This window comes from Rhineura floridana, chromosome 22 (assembly GCF_030035675.1).
Source record: "Rhineura floridana isolate rRhiFlo1 chromosome 22, rRhiFlo1.hap2, whole genome shotgun sequence".
NCBI classification, from domain to species: Eukaryota; Metazoa; Chordata; class Lepidosauria; order Squamata; family Rhineuridae; genus Rhineura; species Rhineura floridana.
In genome coordinates this window covers 6,273,241-6,292,770 of record NC_084501.1, presented here as the reverse complement: position 1 = coordinate 6,292,770, position 19,530 = coordinate 6,273,241, and the positions used below count along the sequence as shown (strand labels likewise).

The 19,530-nt window shown below is 49.4% G+C and overlaps 1 protein-coding gene across 4 annotated transcripts in view; it reads left to right on the top strand.

Moving 5' to 3' along the window:
- The window catches only part of SIPA1 (signal-induced proliferation-associated 1), a 58,989-nt gene that overhangs the window by 30,035 nt on the left and 9,424 nt on the right, over nt 1-19,530 (top strand). For all 4 annotated transcript variants that reach the window (XM_061606654.1, XM_061606655.1, XM_061606653.1 and 1 more), the window contains exons 6-14: nt 398-501; nt 1,628-1,785; nt 5,397-5,994; nt 10,485-10,759; nt 12,645-12,872; nt 16,152-16,224; nt 17,114-17,282; nt 17,414-17,512; nt 19,289-19,370. In XM_061606654.1, coding sequence (XP_061462638.1) covers nt 398-501; nt 1,628-1,785; nt 5,397-5,994; nt 10,485-10,759; nt 12,645-12,872; nt 16,152-16,224; nt 17,114-17,282; nt 17,414-17,512; nt 19,289-19,370 — 1,786 coding nt within the window. The remainder of the gene's footprint in view (nt 1-397; nt 502-1,627; nt 1,786-5,396; nt 5,995-10,484; nt 10,760-12,644; nt 12,873-16,151; nt 16,225-17,113; nt 17,283-17,413; nt 17,513-19,288; nt 19,371-19,530) is intronic.

Here is a 19,530-nt window from a genome sequence, read left to right as displayed (position 1 = left end):
GGGCACAGTGCCCTTGATGGCAACCCTCTCCCTAGCAAGTGTGGCCCTACTTGATTTACTAGGTGACAGGCAGTGGTGGCTGGTGGCCATTGGGATTGGGAGGGCGTAAAGCAAGGAGGCCCACAGTAGGTGGAGCCAGAGCCAATGGCAGGCACAGCCCAAGCCAATGAGAGAGACAGAGGCAAGTAATTCTAGGGCTGTCCTCCTTCCTGTCAGGTTCTAGCTTTCTTCCATCTCCTGTATAACCTACGGGCTGTTTTTTAAATTTTAATTTAAGTAAGAGAAAAGCTACTTTACACAGTCTGACCTTATTGAAAAATCCAGTAATTGGGTGGATGATGGCAGCAGCAATACTGAAAGTGTTGTTAATCTTTTTCTCTGCCTCTTCTCTTTGCAGATGATTCCACAGGGACCCACTCACTCTACACCACGTATCAGGACTACGAGATCATGTTCCACGTTTCAACCATGCTGCCCTACACCCCAAACAACCGCCAGCAGGTGAGCGTGGCCTTTTAAGCTGAGATCAGGGGTGGGGAACCTTTTTTTTTAGCCTGAGGGCCGTGTGGTCTCATAGGCAAGCCTCCAGGAGCCACATGCTAGTTGTGGGAAGGGCCAGAGGCACAAGTGGGTGGCGCCCCGGAGACGCGACTCATACCTTTCTACAGTAGATGGCATCCCAGCCACGCAAAAGGCGGTGGTTTCAGCCCACACACTTAGAATCATGGAATCATAGAATAGTAGAGTTGGAAGGGGCCTATAAGGCCATCGAGTCCAATCCCTTGCTCAATGCAGGAATCCAAATCAAAGCATTCCCAACAGGTGCCTGTCCAGCTGCCTCTTGGAGGCCTCCAGTGTCGGAGAGGCAGAAGAGCCTCTTTAGGTAATCGGTTCCATTGTCGTATGGCTCTAACAGTTAGGAAGTTTTTCCTGATGTCCAGTCGAAATCTGGCTTCCTGCAACTTGAGCCCATTATTCCGGGTCCTGCACTCTGGGACGATCGAGAAGAGATCCCGGCCGTCCCCTATGTGACAACCTTTCATGTACCTGAAGAGTGCTGTCATATCTCCTCTCCTATTTTCAAGGCTAAACATGCCCAGTTCTTTCAGTCTCTCCTCATAGGACTTTGTTTCCAGTCCCCTGATCATCCTTGTTGCCCTCCTCTGAACCTGTTCCAGTTTGTCTGCATCCTTCTTAAATTGCGGTGTCCAGAACTGGACGCAGTATTCAAGATGAGGCCTAACCAGTGCTGAATAGAGGGGAACTAATACTTTTTTCCATCCAGGCCGGAAGGGAGGCACTGTCACAGTTCAAGGATGCTCCCAGCCAGGCAAAAGCACATGAGGAGGGTGTGGGGCAGGGCCACTGAAGGTGTGGCCTGGGCCTGTAGGCCTGATAGAGAGGCGTTGAGGGCCACATTCCCCCCCCCAAAAAATCTTTTATTTTTTTATCTGAGTCAGGGGTGAGGGCCATTAGAGAGGAATCAGGCAAAACATCATGTCCACTAATGCTGCTAGGCCATCCAGAGTCTGAGCAGAGACTCTGTCCCAAGTCTCCAGCTGACAGTCTGACACTCCACACACATACCCCATTTTTCCGGTAACCCCCTTCTGTCCCACGTTTGCAGCTTCTGAGGAAGAGGCACATTGGAAACGACATTGTGACCATCGTCTTCCAGGAGCCTGGGGCCCTTCCTTTCACGCCGAAGGTATTCCGCTCACACTTCCAGCACGTCTTTATTGTGGTGAGGGCGCATGAATCTTGCACAGACGACACCGTCTACAGGTGAGAAGGAGGGGTGGGGCCGGGCAAAAATGGGGGTGAAGACACCCCGACCTTCCTTTACTTCCCCCTGAATGTAACACCCATTTTGAACTTGTTTTTCTGAATGGGCTGGAGGTGAGAGATTTCGAGGACCGTTCCTTTTTATTTGGTTGTGAATCTTTTAGGCCTGGTGCCACTATTACGCCGGCTCCCTGCCAAGTGCAAGGGTATTTTTCCATATTGGGAGCCGGCCTTGGAAACCTCCCTCCCTCTCCATTCTTCCTAGTGGTGCATTTCCCCAGGCAGTTTTAAACTCTGGAATTAATTATTATTATTATTTATTCAATTTATTTACTGCCCTTCCTCCTCAAAGAGCCCTGGACGGCAAACAGCAAGGAAAAAATACAATAAAAGCATCTTAAGCAAAACATCTTAAAAGCATCTTCAAACAATACCAGTATAGACGCAGATTGGGAAAGATCTTTACATAAAAGCCTCGTTGAAAGTGGAAGGTCTTCAGTAGGGGACGAAAAGACACAAGAGACGGGGCCTGTCTAATACTGAATTCCAAAGGATTGGTGCCATCACATTAAAGGCCCGATTGCTATGATGTGCAGACCAGACCTCCCAATGAGATGGTATCTGCAGGAGGCCCTCACCGGCAGAGCGCAGCGATCTGCTGGGTATATAAGGGGTAAGACGGTCTTTCAGGTATCCCGGTCCCAAGCGGCCTAGGGCTTTGAACACCAAAACCAGCGCCTTGAACTTGGCCCACTTATTGGCAGTAATGGTTGTACGGGGGGTGCTTTTTATATGCACCATGTAATAACACTTCGCTCTCTTAAAAATGAAGCCAGCCGGCCGTGCTGCGCTTGTGAAGGAGGGGTGGGGGCTCCTTCCCTCTCTGCTGAGTTGGGCCTTGAATGTCTGCCCTAAAGTCCTGCTTTCACAGCCACCGCTGACTCTTCTTTCCCTTCTCTTGTCTGTGGGCCTCATCTTTATCTCCCCAACTCTGTGGGCCAACTTTGTCGGGTGCACTGGGTCTTACCATCTAGCACCCATCGTTTGATGTAATCCCCCCGTGCATCAGTTCCCAGTAGGGGAAATGGCATGTGCAGCCAAGCCTTTGGCCAAAAGGCGAGGTATCAATTAACTAATAATAATAACAATAATAATAATAACCCCCACTCACCAGCCAGTGAGTGATGGTTAAACGGGTGCAGCCAGTGCAGGATTGAACCCTGCCCCCTCCCCATCAGCTGACATCACCCAGTAATGTTAGTTAGTTAATTTATTAGATTTATATCCCACCCTTTCTCCCAGTAGAAGCCCAGGGCAGCAGTAGTTGATTGACAGGTGGGTGTGGTTTGGGGAAATAGATTTGAGGGCCAAATTGGACCCCCTGGTGAGCCAAGTTTAACTCATGGGTCAGAACATCCTTACTCCTGATCTCGTCGGTGGCCTGGTTTGCACATAACACTAAGTGATGGGTTTTTTTTAGCCTAACTGGCTTGTTGGAACACAGGAGCCCAGCTGACTAACCATGGTTTGTTTTCTGCTAACAAACCGTGATGTGAAGCCATAGTTTGTTGTTGGTTTAGCAACCATGGCTTGTTTTAACTATGTTTCAGTGTTTATGTCCAAATCTAACCGTTGTGCTTAACCATGGTTTGTTTGGCCACTAAGGGACAAAGGGACAAGGCAACAGCAGCTGCAAAACAAGACACAAGGTTACTTGTTTTTCTCTGGGACAGTTCATGGTTTATTGAACAAACCATGGTTAAAACAATCCATGATTTAGTATTATGTGCAAATGTAGCCATCATTTTCAGTTTTTTAATTTATAAATCTAATGAGACCGAAAATAACTGTGTTTTGAAGTGGGAGTTGAGCTGTGGAGGGACAGGCACGTCATTCGTTCAGTCCTTTTTTCATTCCTCCAAGTTGCTCAGAGTTGCACTTTTATCCTCATCACAAACTTGTGAGGTAGGTTCAGCTGAGGGGGGGGCGGCAAGTCACCCTCTGAGCTTCATGGATGAGGGGGATTCAAAGCAGGCCCCCCTAGTGCCAACAAGGCCAGCACCAGAGTGCAGTGGGTGCTCAAAAGCGGTGGCAAAGTAGCAGCACTCCCGCTGCCACCGGGGGCCTAAACAGACCTGGCCACATCAGCATGTTAGAGTGCTGTGCGCATACACCTGTCACCACCCAAGATGGCAAACGTGCGCATGCATGTTTGCAGGAAGTGCTGGAGGGGGGGTGTTGGCTGGGAGGGTGGCTACTACTCCACAATCCGCACCTCTACATTGTGGGGTTCAAGCTCCATGACCAATGCTAGCCTACAGCAGGAGTTCCACCTGCCCAGTCCTAGCATCAGGGGCTCCTCTCAGCCACAGGGGCCCTCAGCCAGTGCCCAACCTGGCTGCCTGCTGGTGCTGCGCCTGAGTGCCAGTCCAACTTTCTAACCACTGCACCAAACCACACTTCCCTTTTGGCAGTGAACCAATCCCATTCAAGGAAGGAAGGAAGGAAGGATCTAGTTTAACTAGTCTTCTGGATAACGGCATCTCATGTACCATTTTCTCCATTTGTCCCAAATTCTTATATATGTTCTACTCAGAGTAGACCCGCTAGAAATAATGGGCGTATGTTAGTCATGCCCATTAATTTCAGTGGATCTGCTCTGAGTAGGCTAAAGATTGGTCCAAACTTAGGACCTAAGTTTGAGTCCTGGGGCTCTTCACTTCCTGAATTTATAGATGGGGGGGCTGTTGCTTGATTGTGGTGAAACTTGGATTCATTTCCAAAATATTACACTGAAGTTTCTTCTCAGTCTCTTATTCCTGCATCCTTACTTGATTCAAAAAGTAAATTCTTCCAGGGCGCAACAAGCATAAGAAAATCAGGCCCTCGTCTGGAGCATTGAAGCAACGGCCTGCAAAAATGTTCACAAGAGCAAGCAAACTTGAATTTGCAAGCTGTCCTCACAGGTCCAACCACCCGTGGCATGCGGTGCTGCATTTTGATAGGGGATTTTACACATTAGGTTTTATTTTTGTACAGGAAACTCAGAAGGCTGAGACTTGAAATTCCTGTACTCCTTTGTCTTAGAAATGTCCCCCCTTGTGGCGAAACAGCGACACAGTCACGTTTTTAAGGGATTTATTTTTTGAATGGGAAAAAACTTCTGTTGTTTGACCCTTAGTTTCCTCTGAAGCGGAAGTGCAGCCACAAAGGTTTTTCTAGGTTTTCTCTATTAAAAGAATAAATCCCCTCACAGATTGACCTTGGTGTGGGGGTGGGCTTTGGGCCAGCTGCTTTCTGGCTCAGTTACTGTCCAGTGACTTTTTTTTTTTTTGCACTTTGGTGGCTGTTTTTATTTTGTACACCTTTACCCTTAAAGATGGCCTGGAAACATTTTGCATTAATAATAAAATGCGTCACGGCAACCAGGTCTGACCTTGTCAGGAGACGGACGCAGTTGACGCCCCAGCCTTAGCTCACGTCCCAATAGTTGGTTTGGAAGAGAAATGAAACAATCGTCCGGAAAGGGATTCCACGGCTTTTTTTCAATCTGTGCGAGTGAGTGACCTTCTCCCTTTCCTCTTTCTCCTGCCCGTGGTCGCTCCATCCAGCGTGGCTGTCAGCTGCACCAAGGACATCCCCCCCTTTGGCCCCTTCGTCCCGGCGGAGAACTCCTTCGTCAAGGGCCCAGCTTTCCGAGACTTCCTGCTCGCCAAGGCAATCAACGCGGAAAACGCAGCCGAGCGCTCAGGGAAGTTCCACGCCATGGCGACACGCACCCGCCAGGAATACTTGCGTGACCTGGCCCTCAACCACGCCACCACTAGCACATTAGAGGCCTCCTCGTCCCGCCTGGCGCTCATAGCGTTGGCTGCGAAAAAACGCGAGAAGTCCAAGGTGCCCAAGGGGGCAGAGGCGCACAGCGCGGGGGCTTTGGTGTGGGGCGTGTGGGCACGGGATGGCAGCAGAGGACCTGAGAGCAAGACTCCTGAGCTCCGGTGCCTGCTGGGCATCTCGGCTGAATTTCTAGTCCTCATTGATGCCCGGGAGAAGAGGGTGGTCTTTAATTGTTCATGCCGGGACATCCTGGCTTGGACCTTCTCTGAAACCTGCACTTTGGACCTCTACTATGAGACAGGGGACTACATTTGCATGCGTGTGGATGAGGGGCAGGCGTCCGATATCCGGGACATTGTGCACCGGCTGCAGGTAGGAATTCCTTTTCACCCCTTTGGAGAGGCAGGTGCGCACTGTGGCATTTGGATCTGAAGTGCTGTGGTGCTAAGTTTGGATCCTGGGGTTCTTCACTTCCTGAATCTGTAGATGTGGGGGGGTGCTGGGGGCTGTTGCTTGGTTGTGGTGAAATGCCCCCGCCGCATGCTCAGGTGTTTGTTATTACTCTGTGGGTCTCAGGACTAGATGCTGTCTATAAAAACAGACTCTAAAGCCAAAATCTAAAGTCACTAGCTGAATGATTAGGGGGCGATATTGTTTCCAATCCCAGGTGGGAACTGTGGATTTCCATGCAATTTTGCGCAGGGCCAGCTCAGATGCAGAAAGGAACCGAGGGCTTGCATGCGGCAGCAAGATTTTTGAGGACCCGTACAAACTGAGCAATGTCATAGAGCAGGAGCAGCTTTTTAGCTTGAGGGCCACATTCCATTCTGGGCAACCTTCTGGGAGCCGCATCGTGGGCAGGACCAAAAGTAAAAGTGGACAGAACAACCAATGTAAAGTTTACCTTTGCACAGTAGCCTGGTTTCCATGCACACCTCTCTCTGTCCTCCAACAAGACAAGCAAGGAGCATTATCAGAGTTCAGTGCTCAAGGCAGTTGCAAAGCAGGGCCGATGACGAGTGAGGCTTGCAGAGGATCCTGAGGGCCAGGTAGAGATGCCTGAAGGGCCGCATTCAGCACCCATGTGTGAGGATCCTCACCCCATCATAGAGGAATCCTGGGTGCAATCTCGAATCTCCCACAGTCACAACATCCTCTGCAACGTTGTTGTTGTTATGTGCCTCCAAGTCGACTACGACTTATGGTGACCCTAAGAATCTGTGACCTCCAACAGCATCTGTCATGAACCACCCTGTTCAGATCTTGTAAGTTCAGGTCTGTGGCTTCCTTGATGGAATCAATCCATCTCTTGTTTGGCCTTCCTCTTTTTCTACTCCCTTCTGTTTTTCCAAGCATTATTATCTTTTCTAATGAATCATGTCTTCTCATGATGTGTCCAAAGTATGATAACCTCAGTTTCATCATTTTCGTTTCTAGTGACAGTTCTGGTTTAATTTGTTCTAACACCCAATTATTTGTCTTTTTCACAGTCCACGGTATGTGCAAAGCTGTCCTTCAACACCACATTTCAAATAAGTCTTACCCACTTGTTTCACTGTCCAACTTTCACATCCATCCATCCATAGAGATCGGGAATACCATGGTCTGTATGATCCTGACTTTAGTGTTCAGTGATGCATCTTTGCATTTGAGGACCTTTTCTAGTTCTCTCACAGCTGTCCTCCCCAGTCCTAGCCTTCTCCTGATTTCTGGACTATTGTCTCCATTGGAAAGGCTCCGAAGCGAGTCCGCTGCAAGGAAAGGCTATAAAGTTTGTGGCTTTTTAGGTGTTTTTTTCCTTTAAAAAAAGAGTAATGATGGAAGGCATGATGGAAATTTGTAAAATGATGCATGATATGGTGGAAGTGGACAGAGATACATTTTTCCTCCGTCACCCAAAATGGTAGAATTCCGGGTCGTCCAATGAAGCTGGTGTGGAAGGACAGACTCCTTCGCACAGAGTTAGGGATGGGATCCATTGGCCGGTACCAGTTTGAAACCATCCTGTCGACCTAACAGGCCGGTATCAATTCGAGTTCTTTTTTTCTGTCCACAAGCCACTGCTTTTACTGATCCATGTTCCCCCCTCGTAAAAAATATTGATGTCAATATATTGAAGGGAAATAGTGATATGCTGAAGAAAATAATAAGATGTCGATATTCATATCAGAAAATCGCCACATTAAAATCCGATCCTCAGTGCTTGAGAATAAGTGAATTAGTGGGAAATTCGGTACCATATCTGAATTGGGCGGAATTAATTCTAGCACAATCCTACACAGTGTATAATTAACTTATGGAATCCCCCACCCTGGGATCTGGGAATGGCTTACATAGTTTTAAAAAGGGGGGGGCTGGGCAAATTCATGGAGGCTGAGTGGCTATTGATGGCTACTAGTCAGGATGGCTGTATGGAGCCTCCAGGTTCAGGGGCACTCTACATCTGGAATGCCAGTTGATGGGGAGCAAGAGTTGGAGAAGGGGCTGTTTCCCTCATGCCCTTCTTGTGTATCTGGTTGGCCACGGTGGGAAACAGGGTGTCCGGCTTTGATCTTATCCAGCGGGGCTCTTATTTATTTAAATCGCTTTTACCCCACTTTTTAGCCAAAAGCCTCCCAGGGCAGCTTACAGATACACACCCTCAGGAGTACACTTTAAAAGACATGACAGTAAAGAAAAAAGGGGCGGAGGAGGAGGAGAGAGGGGAAAGCAAGATACTAGTTCTTAACGTTACAAAGACCAGCTGAGATGGAAACAGTTCAGTCAGCCGGATGGAACAGCCATTGCTAGGCGGCAGATGAGGGAGAAGAAGAGCCAAAGGCAGCAGCTCTCTCAGCAAAGCCCATGGAGTAGCCCTGCTTTTCTCCTCCACTCTGCAGCCTGACGGGGCGGCAGTAGCTAGGTGGCAGTTGAGGGAGGGCCAAAGGCAGCTGTTATCTCAGTAGAGCTGCTGGAGTGACCCTGCTTCCCTTCTCTCCCTCTGCACTGCAGCCTGATGGAATGGTTGCCGCTAGGTCATGTTACGTTCTTAATAAGATTTATTTATTTGCTTTAAGACAAGGTGGGGAACCTCAGACCTGGGGGCCAAACGCAGCTCTCTGGGCTGCTCTGTCTGTCACTCAGGGCTCTTCCCAGGCCACGCCCCCTATCCCCAGGCCACACCCCTCAACTGCCTTGCTGTGCGCCCTCCCTGAGTGCTTTTGCCTGGCTGCAATGTGTCCTTGAATTGTGATGCCGCTTGCCTTGATGGAGAGATAGGTGTGGGGTGCAGGTGTGTGTGGAAACCTCTGATTTCACTGCAGAAAGGTAGATCTCACCTGCTGTCCCTCTCACTTTTGCCTCTGGCCCTGCCCACCGCCGCTGGTATGTGGCCCCCGGAAGGTTGCTAAATTGGGAAATGCAGCCCTTCAGCTGGAAAAGGTTCCCCTTTCCCTGCTTTTAAAACATTGCATCCTGCCTTTCCTCAGCTCCGGGTGGCTTACGATATCCAAACACTTTCAAAACAGTAAAATGAAAAAGAAAAACCCAACAGGGATAATAAAATAGAGAGAGGCCATGATGTTAATTTACGGCCTGAGTTCCTTGAAGGAGAGGTGGGATGGAAAGGTAGTAAGTAAATGAACTCCAGTACTAGGGCCTGTGGTCTTAAAGCCCTAGATTGGTTATGGGGAACCTTTGGCCCTCTCGATGTTGCTGTTGGCCATGCATGTTGGGGCTGATGGGAGTTGTAGTTCAGCAGCATCGGGAGGGCCAAAAGTTCCCCACACCTTCCCGACATGTTTTGGGCCCAGAACATCTTAAGGACTGTCATCTCCCCTTCAAACCTCCCACCGCTTGAGACCTTCAGCGGAGACATTCTCTCGCCTTGCGCAACCATCAGACCTGTGGTTGGGGTTGACACGGCCCAATGCCTTTGGGGAGGTATCTCCCCCCCCCCCCCCGAGACTCATACGGTCCTTCGCATGACAGAATTTTCGACAATCCATACAAACTGTTGTATTTCCACTGACTTTTGGTCTTTGAATGACTTTTCGTTTGCTCTGTTTGTATTTCTGTAGTTGGAAGGTTCACATCTTGCTGCCGCGTAGCCTTTGCTATTGTGATATTTATCCCGCCTTGCTGGTTGGATCTTGTATTTTGGGGTGGGGAGCCCACATAAGACCCCTCAGCCTAATTTCATGCAAGGAGAGAAGGATGATGGGAAGGGTGGGTGGATGGGCAGTCCCCCTCTGCGAGTAATTGGTTCAGACCCCCATTGACATCAGGCAGCCCCCTTCCCTGTACTCTCTTTGGTACAGCCTGCTAAAAATATTTTTGTTTAGGCAAGTCTATCCAGAGACATGTAGAAGTTTAAGCTGTTTTTAGCTTATTGTAGATTTAAATTATTCTTCGATTTTTAAAAAAGAAAATCCTCTGTCCTTTATTGACCATTTTAATTATTATTTTATATTTTGTAAACCCATGTAGAGTTTCTGTTTACAGTCAAGTGCTGTATAAAATAAAGAGCAGCCTGTCCATTCTTTGGCAGCCCACGGCATGCTGCAGATCAGAGAGTGGGGAAGGGGCAGACAGAGAGGGAGAAGGAGGTGCACCTGCCCATTTTGGGTCCTGCCTGCCCACCCCTGGGACGCAGCCCCCTGATGAATTACCCCCAAGAGACCCCTCTACAGAAAAAAGGGGTCCCCCCTTCCCTGTCGTGATGTGTTCCAAGCCTGTAAGCTGGTTTAAGGTCCTCTAGGCAGAAAAGCCCCCTCCCGATGCACAAACAGAAATAAGAATACCTGGCAGCGCGTCCTCCCGCTGCCCAATTTTGCAGCCTTTGCTGACCCCCTGGTTGCCTCTCTTCCCCCGGCACTTGGCAGCTGGTGACTCGAGGCTGCGAGACACGGGAGCTGACGCTGTTAAGGAACGGGGTCGGGCAGCTGGGCTTCCAGATGGACCCCGAGGGCTTTGTGACGGAGGTGGAGCGCTTCACCTTTGCCGAGAAGGCCGGCCTCCAGCCCGGCGCCCGCCTGGTCCGTGTCTGCGAGAGGCCCTTGCCCAGCCTCAGCCATGCCCAGACCGGCGAGCTCCTGCGCACTGCCAAGAAGGTCACCATCACGGTTGTCCCCCCCGATGAGAACGGGAAGCCCAGGAGGTGAGCAGTTTTTGTGGGGGGCGTCTGGTCAGGAGGGGAGGAAGGGACAGACCAGACTGTGTCTCTCATTTTAATTTCTTTGGTGTTTTACTCAGAGCTTTGTCCTGGCTCTGCACCCACTTTGCATGCTGTGCCAGAGGTCTTGACCTGGAGAGCGCTAGCCGTGGGGCCCTAGGACCTTGCTCTCTGTGCTGTACAAAACTCCCCATTTGAGCCTGTTTGGCTCACACTGACTGGCAGAGACTATTGGACAGAGAAATGTCTTTCCCCTCATCTGCTACCTTGATCCTGTTGACTGGAAATGCCGGGGACTGAACCTGGAGCCCCTTGCACACAGAGTAGGTGCTTGGTGCTCTGTCGCTGTTGCTTTGCCAGAGGAGGGCTTGCTGGCCTGCTCTCGAATGCCTCGCATCACTTTCGCACATGGCCAGAGGGGCGTATGTCCAGCTGCTAGCATGGGCCTGCCTGTTTTCAGCCTTCCCCGACTCCTCACTTAAGCATGGGCTGAACTCTCGCCACTTGGCCAGCTGGCCGACCCAGTTTTCCCCCAAAATGGAAACTGAGAATAGTGCCCCCCCCTTTTTTTTTTTTTGTATCAGAGATTTGTGTGCTTTGCACAGGAAACCCCAGGGATGTGCAGCTTATATTGAGAATACTGGGATGGGTAGGAAGAAAGGGATTTTGGCTTTAGGATTCAGGGCGAAGAAAACAAACTCCTTCACACAGCGCAGAGGCAAATGACAGAATTGGCTCCCACAGGAAGCAGTAAAGGCCACCAATTCGGAAGGCTTGAAACGAGGATCAGAGCAATTCATGGAGGAGAAAGGCTATCAGTACCTACTGGCCACGATGGCTGTGGTGTCCCTCCACGGTCAGAGAGAGTATGCCTCTTGAGTACCAGTTGCTCAAAGCCACAGGAGGGAAGATTGCCCTTGCGCTCAGGCTCTGCTTGTGGACTTCCCGTGAGGGCATCTGGTTGGCCACTGTGAGAACAGGACGCTGGACCAGGTGGGCCACTGGCCTGATCTTACGTTCTTATGTTCCACTTCGAAAGGAGATGGGGCAGGTGCTGAGGGCACAAGCGGTTCTGGCCTGGGAGAGGATTTTAGCCATGGAAGCAGCGATTACAGGGCTGGGCCACGTGAAGAAAAAGGAGAGCCTCCCCCTGGGCCTGTGTCAGAGCATCCCGACCTTCAGCAGTCAGAAAGCGCAGCTTGCTCACAGATGTCTGGGTCGCAGTGTGTGTGTGTTGCATGCAAGATTGAGCCCCAAGGATTCTTTCTTTATTTGAAGGGTTTTTAGCCTTTTCGTGGGCAGAAGGTGTCCCGGAGCAGCTTCCAGGTCAATAGAAAACCAAGATGGTTCCTGCCCTCTCCCTGGGTTTACAAGTTAAAAGACATGACACAAAAGGATGGGGGGGGTGCAAGTAAACATCAGACACCAGTTCTTAAAATGACAAAGTTCTTGCGATGACCAGCTGGATGGAAAACAGTTCAGGTAGCCTGATGGAATGGCTGCTGCTGTGCAAGAGTTGAGCCTCCACCCACCTGCAAGGCAGCTGATCTCTCAGCAAAGCCGATGGAATAGCCCTGCTTCCCTTTTTCCCCTCTGCTCTGCACCCTGATTTATTTACTTACTTACATACATGCATACATATATACACATACATCGATTTGTTGCCTGTCAGCCTAATTCTCTACTCCTGATGGAATAGGTGTTGCTAGAGGACAGTTAAGAATTTTCTGCATTGAGCAGGGAGTTGGACTCGTTCAACTCTACGATTCTGTGATTCTGGTTTAAGATGTCACTCCTTGAATATCCGCTCCCACCAACCAGCCGGACAATGCTCTGATGTCTTCTTTTCCGGTTCTTTTCCTTTGGGCAGAAGCTTCTCAGAGCTGTACCAAAAGTCCTTACAAGAGAAGAGGAGGAGTGAGCCGCCAGCCGGGGAGGCGGAACTGACCAGGCCGGGCAGCGAAGCTGGGTTCAAACCCTCCACCCTGCAGCTCCTCCACTCGCTATCCCTGCAGGACGGGCCCCCTCACAGCTTGGCCGAGGAGAGAACAGAGTTTCTGCGGAGCCACAGTGGGGAAACACCCAGGCCTCCAGACTCGTGAGTAGCACTAGTGCCCACAGCCTCTTCCAGGGTTCGTGCCCGCCTGCTCACCCTTCTTCCCTGGCACATCCAGCCAACTCCTCTATGACTCATTTCACAGATCTTAGGGACGCAGGAAATGGCTTGATCCCAGGCCAGGCTGTCTTTTTCTTGTTCAGTGTCTGCTGTGCTCTGACTGGCAGCTCCAGAGGGGGTCTGCCTCATCATTTTAACTGGAGATGCCCCTGGGGATTGAACCTGGGACCTTCTGCATGCAAAGCAGGTCTTCTGCCACTGAGCTGGAGGCTGGCCTTCTCGGCAAAGGTGAAGCACTCCACCTCCAGTCTCACCTTAATCTGCCTTAATCTGCAGCTGGGTTTTTTTGCAGGGGGTGGGGGGAGCCCACTCTGGAAGGTTCCACTATTGTGCCACTCTTCCACTCTTTGCTGCCCGAATTATCTGGGGAATTACCCATTTTGGAGATAAAATGAACGGGCAGAAGTGTGTACACCATCCTTGGAGGAAAAGTCTTATATAAATCTCATAAATAAATAACGATACAAGGAAAAAAAGGGTGGTCTTCAGCGCTAGTCCCACTTAGACTAGACCCGTTAAAGTCAGTGGACATGACACAGGCCACACTCACACCATACATTTATTCCACTATTACTCCACTTTAAACAGGCACTGTTTCCCCAAAAGAATCCTGGGAAGTGTAGTTTGTGAAGGGTGCTGAGAGGTGTTAAGAGACCCTATTCCCCTCACAGAGGTACAATTCCCAGAGTGGTTTACCAGTCCCTCTCCCCCAGGAACGCTGTGAAATGTTGCTCTGTGAGGGGAATAGGGGTCTCCTAGCAACTCTCGGCACCCTTCAGAAACTACACTTCCCAGGATTCTGTGGGGACACCATGACTGTTTAAAGTGGAATAACAGTGGAATAAATGTATGGTGTGAATGTGGCCTAACTATCCCAATGATGCACAGTCCTCAGCGAACGGGAGTTTCTATCATCCCTTTTCTATGATCAGATTCAGGACCTTGCATAGACTGGCATGCTTTCTCCATCACCAGCAAACCCGTTTTCCTTAGAGTGGGACTGTTATTGTTCACCGCCCAGAGAGCTTCTGCTAGTCGGGCGGTATAAACGTTTAATAAATAAATAAATAATAAATAAATTATTACTGCTGCTGTTGTTATTTATTACATTTGTATACCTCCCCATAGCTGAAGCTCTCTGGGTGGTTTACAACAATTAAAAACATTAAAAACAAATATACAAATTTAAAACACTTTAAATTTTTTTTAAAAAAACACATGCTAAAAGGACTAGTGGGCCTTCATCTGGTGCTGGGCCAAAGAGACAGGTTAGGGATGCTGTTGGTGGTGGACCACACTGCAGTCCAATAGCTTTGCTTGCCAGGCTATCCGGGATGATCTCCGGTGAGGTGCTGGAGGAACCCAGGACGGGAGTCTTGGGTGGCTTCAACGTCCATGCTGAGGGTGCCTTCAGTCTGGCTTGGGATTTCATGGCCTCCATGGCGACTGTTGGATTGCCTCAAATGATCATTGGCCCAACACAGAGAACAGGGCATACCCTGGACCTGGCCTTTGCTCCAGGTGGGGAGGGTGGTGGTCTGCAAGTAGGTGGGGTGAATATTACCCTGAGCTCATTATCAGACTACTTCCTGGTGAAGTTTGGTCTTGCAGCAGCCGCTCCTGCCTCAGCCTCCAAACAGGGCCGACTTATCCATTAGGCACAGTAGGCACAGTGCCTAGGGCCCACAATACTTTTAGGGTCGAAGAAAATCTTTTAATTTTTTTCTCACATCAGGAAAAAAATGAAATATTTAGGGCCCACGAAAATCTATTAAATTTTGCCTAAAACATAAAAAAATAAAATGTTGAAGTGTTTAAAGTTATATCAAAAGTAATTTGTAATGTTGATATTATTATGGTGGGAGGGGCCCACGAAGGCCATAACGTGGCCCTGCCTCCAAGGCCAGACCGTCTAAACTGGCGGGAAGCTGATGGACTCTGATATGATTCCTGATGGCTCTGGGGGATTTCCCATAGGATATAGTGATGCTACTGAGGCTCTTGTTTCACTGTGGAACAGCAAAACTACTAGGGCCATCGACACGATCGCTCCCAAGGGTCCTCTCCGGCGGCGTGGAGATTCTGTCGCTCCCCGGCATTCTGAAAAGCTGTGGTTAATGAAGTGAGCTGGACAAGGACTGAAGTGCAAGTGGCAGAAATCTCGCTCTAAAACCAACCAAACACGTGTTAGGACACATAATCGTGCCTACCACGCAGCAGTGAAGAAGTCATACCTCACTGCATCCATTGTGTCCTCGAGGAGTTGGCCAGCAGAGTTGTTCTGTGTGATCTGGAGATTCATTATCCAGGATTTGGGGGATGGACCACTGTAGTGTTACAGTAATTAGCTGCGAGTGGTTTGCAAGACACTTCAAGGACAAAGTGGCTCGACTTCATAGTTACTTACATTCAGCGCTCGCAGCACATCCTGTTGAGGCTTCCAGTGCTATGCTCAGCCCGGTCTTATGGGATCATTTCCAGTCAATGCAGCCTGGTGATGTGGACAGGAATGATGCAGACAAGAGAATAACAGGGAAAAGCCACCACAGGGTGATAGATGCTTTTACTGCTGCAAATTATTTATATGTTTCATTTATGAATTGGTTCCTCAGAGGAATCCTGAAGCAATTTACAATATAAAAATGTATATAAAAACAGTAAAAACAATTGCATATATCAATTTTTTAAAAAAACAAAACAGAACAACTCCACAATATATAAAAAGTTTAAAGCAACAACAGCACATTCATAAAATCAGTTCAGATCCAATACAGATACCAACCATATATAAATGCAGTTAAGGGCAGCACTTATACAAGAGATATGCCCTAATTATACAGGCTCATTATTATTGTTATGCCAGCTCAGGTTCACGAGACAGGCTTGTCATGATTACCAGGTTCCACACCCCACTCCCAGGCTGGCACACATCATACATTTAAAGCACATGGCTTCCCCCAAAGAATCCTGGGAACTTCAGTATGTTAAGGGTGCTGGGAATGGTCATTCTGTGTGTGTGTGTGTGGGGGATAAACTACAGTTCCCAGGATTCTCAGGGGGAAGCCATGCGCTTTGAATGTGCTTCAAATGTATGCAGCCCCGGTCATCCCTGTGAAGCAGACCTGCCATACCTCATCCCTTTAGCATACATTCTGCATTCCTGCTCCTGTGTCTCACCCTCTGGGATCTCGTTCTCCACAGGATGCCATCTCAAAATGTCCCTCCAGATCTCATCTTGGCTGCCACGCCCAAGGCCCCTCCAGACTGGGATACGGTAAGTGTGTGTCTGTCCTCTTTGCACCCATATTTACACGCTGGGGGTATGATTTTTAAGTCTGTGTTACCTGCGTGTCTTTTGATTTTAACGTTAATAACAACAGCAAAGAATGCAGCCGCGTCGATATACATTGTGCTTTACAAAGGACAGGTTCGACAGGTCCCTGCCTCAAGGGGCTTACAATCCAAGAACGGATGCAGGGGAGGCACACTGAGGAATGGGGGAGAGAGGGACGTCTCAGGCAAGGTCTTTCCCACTACCTCCTCCCTGATCCTTACAACGGGAGAGGCCAAGATTGAACCTGGGACCTTTAGCTTTAGCCCAGTGGTGGGGAACCTCCAACCCGCCTGCCTGATTAGGCCCCCCCACTTGGCCCATGAGGCTGTCTTGGCAACGCCACAGTGCTAGACAATCGCACAGCGGAGGGTTGTCCGCTTCTCAATGCATCCCGGCAGGCATCCCTCTCCAAGTCTCATCTGAATGAGGCAGCCTTTTGGTGTGTCCTCCGTGCAAGTGGAAGGCCTGGAGGGCAGCGTCCCAATGGCATCGACTGAAAGGGGCCCTGTATGGCCCGCCCTTCCTCTGGGTCTTTCCCTCATTTGGGTCCTCTTTCCACCCCCGCTCATTATAGCGATGATGCACCCTCTTGCTCGTTTATAAGAATTCTCTGTTGGTGTAGTTGGGTTAGAAACTTTATTCTTAAATTAAAAATGAAAGCTACGTTTCTCAGGAAGCTGAAGTTTGCACTGTGCATTGCATTTCTCTTTAGGACACTTTATATGCTGCTTATATTTAAACAAAACTCTCAGTTGCTAAACCGATGTGATAGCTTGTCTCGCGTGGCAGAAAAGGCAGAACCCTGCTTTGACCGCTGTGTTTCTCCTAGGACTGTCCTGGCGGTCCTGTCGTGAACAAGCAAGATCTTATCGGGGGCCAAGAGGGCAAAGGCCCCCAAGCCCTGCCCCCCGCGGAGAAGGCCTCGTCCCCCTCAGAGTCCAGAGACATGGACAAGTTCCTGCCACGGACCCTTTCCCTGCGGAACTCCATCACCAAAAGTAAGAGAGCCTCTTCCCACCCTCGGCACTCCCTCGTTCTCCCGGGTGCAGAGGTGCAGATGTGGCTCCCCCTGGGCGGACATAGTGTTTGTTTGCGGACTGAAGACGTTGCCCTCTCCTCTGTCCCTCAGTCCTCTCTGAAGCTGGAGAATCCCTGGAGGATGAGTGGGAGTCCATTGCCAACTTGGCTTCTGCTTGCAACAGCATCTTGGAAGCCCTGTCCAGGGAAGGTGAGTGGAGTGTTGGGAGCCAAACCCACAGGCTGGGTCCAACAGTGGCGGAAATCTTGGAACCAGTCAAAGGGTTACCAGTGCATGGAACTTGCAGTCGGCATCCTAGGAATGTAGGAGACTGCCTTACACCGGGTCAGACTTATTTGTCTTTTTAGCCCAGTATTGTTTACCCTGACTGGCAGAAGCTCTTTAGGTTCTCTGGCAGAGAAGGATCTTCTCTGTCACCTGTTAACTTACCTTTTAACTGGACCTACCTGGGATTGAACCTGGGACCTTCAGCATGTAAAGCCTGTGCTCTTCCACTGAGCGACAGTTCCTTTCCTCTGGAAGCCCCCCAGGGAAAAGTACTCCCTGCTTCCTTGTGGCTAATATCAGGGTTGGCCTCGCCGTGCAAGAAGGGGAACATAGGAAGTTGCTTGTATACTTTTTTTTAAAAAACTTTTTACTTTTATTCAATTTGTATGCCGCTTTTCTGCGGCTCATAACTGGCAAAATTCTTACCAATACGTTGTAACAGCAATCCAATGTCCACTCAACCACAATATAAAAATCCAAATCAAGAATTCATTTGGAGAACATGCAATGTTATAATTTAAAATACATTATAATATAAGTTGTCAAGGCATATGAACCAGAATCAGACACGGGAAACAAAAATATAAGCGGCAGCCAGTTCTTCAAAAACGCCCAACACTGCACACAGCAAGCAGATTTCTTCAAGCCTGAAGTAAAATGGTTTTTCTCCTCCCTTGGCGTAAAGACCCGTGTGATCAGGCAGTGAGGGAGGGTTCCAGGAAAGCAACAGCGTGCAGGCTGGGCTGGGCAAACGGCTCACCCGCCGTTTAGGACTCTGTACCCGGTGCAGTCATCAAGCGACAGGCGTGCAAGCATGCGCCGCGGTGCCCTTATACTGAGTCTTCTAGCTCAGTATTACCTACGTTGATTGGCAGTGGCTGTCTGGGGTCTTTGGTGGGTCTTTCCTGGAGACGCCAAGGTTTGAACCTGGGACCTTCAGCAGGCAAGACAGGTGTGCTGCTACTGAGCTGCGGTCCCTCCATGGTGTGCATGGATTGTGTGTGTGTTGCGGTAGATCACAGAGCACCCTGTTCTGAAGTCAAGCCACGGCTGCAAAGAGAGAATCCTTGCAGTTGCAAATGGAACAGGCAAGGAAGGAAGCTGGGAACGAAAGTGGAATTCTGATGCCGTTTGACTTTGGTTTCTGATTTTATGCCCATGCTGTATTTTACTGTTTTAAAATTTACAGACAGTTGTTTCCTCTCATTCCTAAAGCAAACTATGTATACTTTGTGGCTTTTTTAAAAAGAAAAATAACACTTTTAAAGCACTGTTGTGCCATTTTAAGAGCAATGGAAAATCCTGGGCACTGTAGCTTGTTAAGGGGGTTGGGAACTAAAGGGCTATAAGATCAGCACCCCTAACAAAGTACAGTTCCCAGGATTCTTTGGAGGAAGCCATGTCTGTGGAAGTGGCAGAAGAGTGCTTTAAATGTCGGGGGTGGGGGAATGCCTACGTTGCCCACCTAGCCCCGGATTCCTCTGTTGTAACTGGCATTGGTATCGCCAGTATCGCTGCCAGAGAAGGACCTTGCCCGTCATCTCCTTCCTGATCCTTGTAACCGGAGGTGCCGGGGATTGAATCTTCTGGATGCAAAGCCAGGGCTCTGCTACTCAGCTATGACTTTCCTCCTCCCCCCCCCCCCAAAAAAAAAATCTAGGGCTGAATCTTTCCCCGTCTCTCTTTTCCCATCTCCAGGGCAGCACGTGCTGGAGAGTAGGGAATCCCTGTGCAGCACTGTCCAGAGGGGCATGACGAGTCAGCAGCAACCCATTGAGGAGTAAGAAGTAGACTGTGTGTGTGTTTGTACGTGCAAAAGGGAAAGGGGCGGGCAGGGAGAGAGATCCATGCCTCTGCCCTCAGAATTCCTTCTCTCCATGCCATAAGGTGCAGCAGCAAATAACGATGATAAACTTTTTTTAAAAGGCTGCCCCTCCACC